The sequence below is a fragment of the Lolium perenne genome, chromosome 4, assembly GCF_019359855.2.
Source record: "Lolium perenne isolate Kyuss_39 chromosome 4, Kyuss_2.0, whole genome shotgun sequence".
NCBI classification, from domain to species: Eukaryota; Viridiplantae; Streptophyta; class Magnoliopsida; order Poales; family Poaceae; genus Lolium; species Lolium perenne.
In genome coordinates, this window is record NC_067247.2 from 11,429,142 (window position 1) to 11,431,684 (window position 2,543).

Below are 2,543 nucleotides of genomic sequence, written 5' to 3' on the forward strand. Positions count from 1 at the left end.
GTTTGCTGTTATTTGGTTGCTTTAGCTTTGTATAAATGATGATGTGTTTACCAATAATATTTTTTTCTCTTATACAGGTTATCTACTGGTTCAGTATTTTTCTCCGTTTATGATCGTCTCTTCAAAGTATGGAGAACCGAAACATATTTATGGAGGTATCTATACGGTTGGAGGACACAGTGATGCTGCCCAATGTAGGTGGCAGCATAATCCACATATTGGTCCGATTCATACATCTTATGGTTGGGCCATAAGACTTTCTATAGGGCTAACATACAAATTAGTTATTTATTAATTAGCTAGACGTAAAATTCCATTATGGTTTTAATTAAGTAGGGGTATAATTAAGTAGGGGAAGAGGTTTGTCCCTAGATACCACCCTTGAGAAATAACAGTTTATTCAAGTTGTGTGAATTATGGAAGTACAAATACCTAACGCACACGCGCCTCGGTCAAAGCCAAACTACAACAATCACTGAGATCGATCGACGAAACACCGGCCCATTTATTTTTTTCAGCAAATGTAGTTCACGTGATATAATGGATGCCACGATCGATAATGGACTGATGTATCATGCAGCGGTGACGGCGATCTTCATGCCGGACTGGCAGTGGCCGGGGACACTGCAGATGAAGTAGTTGGTGCCGCGGGCGAGCGTGACGCGGTCGGCGCCGGACTTGTACACCTTGGCGCCCCTCGCCGGCTTGGCGCAGGCCTTGTACCCCGCCGCGCTCACCGCCACCACGTCGTGCGCCGTCGCGTCATACTTGAACACTGCATCAGTCAGTCATCCATGAATTATGAATTATTCAATCGCATGCACCAGCAAACTCTTCGTCTCACTGCACCAGTCAATCGCATGCACCAGGCTACAGTAGCAGGTGCGTACCTAGGACGTCGCCGGCCTTGAAGCGCTTGCCGGTGGGCCAGGAGTTGGTGTTGAACGACCAGCCCCCGCGGTCGCCGACGTTGAACACCGCCGACTCCGCGACGCTGGCTTGGAGGAGCACGCAGAGGAGCAGGACGAGCCCGACGACAACGGCCACGTTGCCACCGGCAGCACTGCCTCTTCCCTGAGCTGCCATTGCTAGCTAGCTTGCCTTGCAGCAGCTTACCAATCAGTCACGTATGAGCGAGCAGAGGAAGATCAGATATGTTAAAGAGTGGCGGTGCGGTTGTTGTGTTAGCTATGGGAATTGCCGGTGCAGTTTTATAGGCTCGCCAGAGTGGAGGCGTGAAGGGAAGTAGGCCCGAATGCATTACAAAAAGCGGTGTGGAATACCGGAGCGCCGTATATTTTTCTTGTGAAGGCGTATAGTAGAGTGAAGTGGAAGCTCGGGGGTTGGCCAACTACCCACAACAATGGAGGCGTGCCATTATTTTACTTCTGGAGACCCATCAACGACCGCTCGACCGCAACAAATTCTACATGAGAATGTTGGATGTGAGACATGACGACCGCCAACCTTGGCCACCACTTAGAGTCGACTGAAATGGGACCAAAATTAACTAGCGCAAAGTGTGTGGGCGGGGGAAAACTATGCAGAGAAGTGGCGTCCAAGTATAATTGGACTGCGCACATACGTATAATCAATCCATTGATCCCTCAACAGCTTTAGATGATAATTTTTTTTAAAGAAGTACATTGCATACATATAGTAGATTATGATAGATTGATAACACATGCATATATGTAGTTCTACGCTGAGTGGTGCTTGTCCCCGATGGAAAATGGCATTACCGAAGAGGACTGGGAGGTCTGGTCAGCAAGTCGCCGTTGACTAGAAACATAACACAGGTTTTTCTGGTACATCTGCATTTCCGTACGTCTTGCCGTAGGGGACGGAGAATATCTCCAGTGACATCATCCTCAAATCACAGCAACTTAGGTATTTCAGTGATCAGTCGCACGAGACAAGCAGAAAATTCAAAAAATGTTAGGAGTACTCTTCCTGGTCCCCATATACACTTCAATTGTTTTTCTTCGTCAACTAACTTAGAACTGGGCTCCTGGCCGAGACTTGTAGATCAATCCCCCAGGTCCCATGTTCTGAGTGTCATCGTTGCACAGAATATCTCGCATGCGACGTATTTGAGGAAGCAAATCGCTCATATGTGACACTTCTCATAAACCGCAGTAGATAGCTTAACCGTTAAAATTACCTAGGATGTGGGGGAACCCCAAACATATCCACCTAGATCGTGGGACCCACTGCTTGTCAAACTCACAGGATGGAACCCAGAACCCCAAGCTGGTACACGACAGAGCATCTCGCCCCTGCGCTAGAGCCAGTTCCGACCGTTGCATCGTCCCGTTCCTTTCCCTTCTTCTCCGGTGAACCTTGAAGCTCTGTAATGCCGGCGGTAGATGTCGAGCTCCGCTTCGGCCTCCTAGTAGCGGTGGCCGCGTTACGGTCCGGTGACGCTGTGAAGGTGCTCTAATTGCCCACGGATGGCGCCCATGAAGCAGATGATCAGCACGAGCGATGAGACTGGCAACGTTGGGCGCGAGTTTGTGAAATGCGAGAGCAAAGCAGACCCT

The 2,543-nt window shown here is 49.1% G+C and overlaps 1 protein-coding gene across 1 annotated transcript; it reads right to left on the reverse strand.

Annotated features, from left to right (window-relative positions):
* Nucleotides 1-381: 381 nt before the first annotated feature.
* LOC127348138 (basic blue protein) lies at nucleotides 382-1,196 on the reverse strand. The gene is made up of 2 exons (XM_051374231.1): nucleotides 891-1,196; nucleotides 382-775 (listed from the first exon to the last, which is right to left on the reverse strand). Exons 1-2 carry the CDS (start codon nucleotides 1,084-1,086, stop codon nucleotides 573-575), a joined length of 399 nt encoding a protein of 132 aa, XP_051230191.1. The 5' UTR covers nucleotides 1,087-1,196; the 3' UTR covers nucleotides 382-572.
* Between the last annotated feature and the right edge of the window lie 1,347 nt (nucleotides 1,197-2,543).

Excerpts from the sequence above, each read along its gene's own strand:
- LOC127348138 (XM_051374231.1), bottom strand. The coding sequence starts at position 1,086 with ATGGCAGCTCAGGGAAGAGGCAGTGCTGCCGGTGGCAACGTGGCCGTT. Across the intron at positions 776-890 it reads CAAGGCCGGCGACGTCCTAG|TGTTCAAGTATGACGCGACG; the intron begins GTACGCACCTGC and ends TGACTGATGCAG.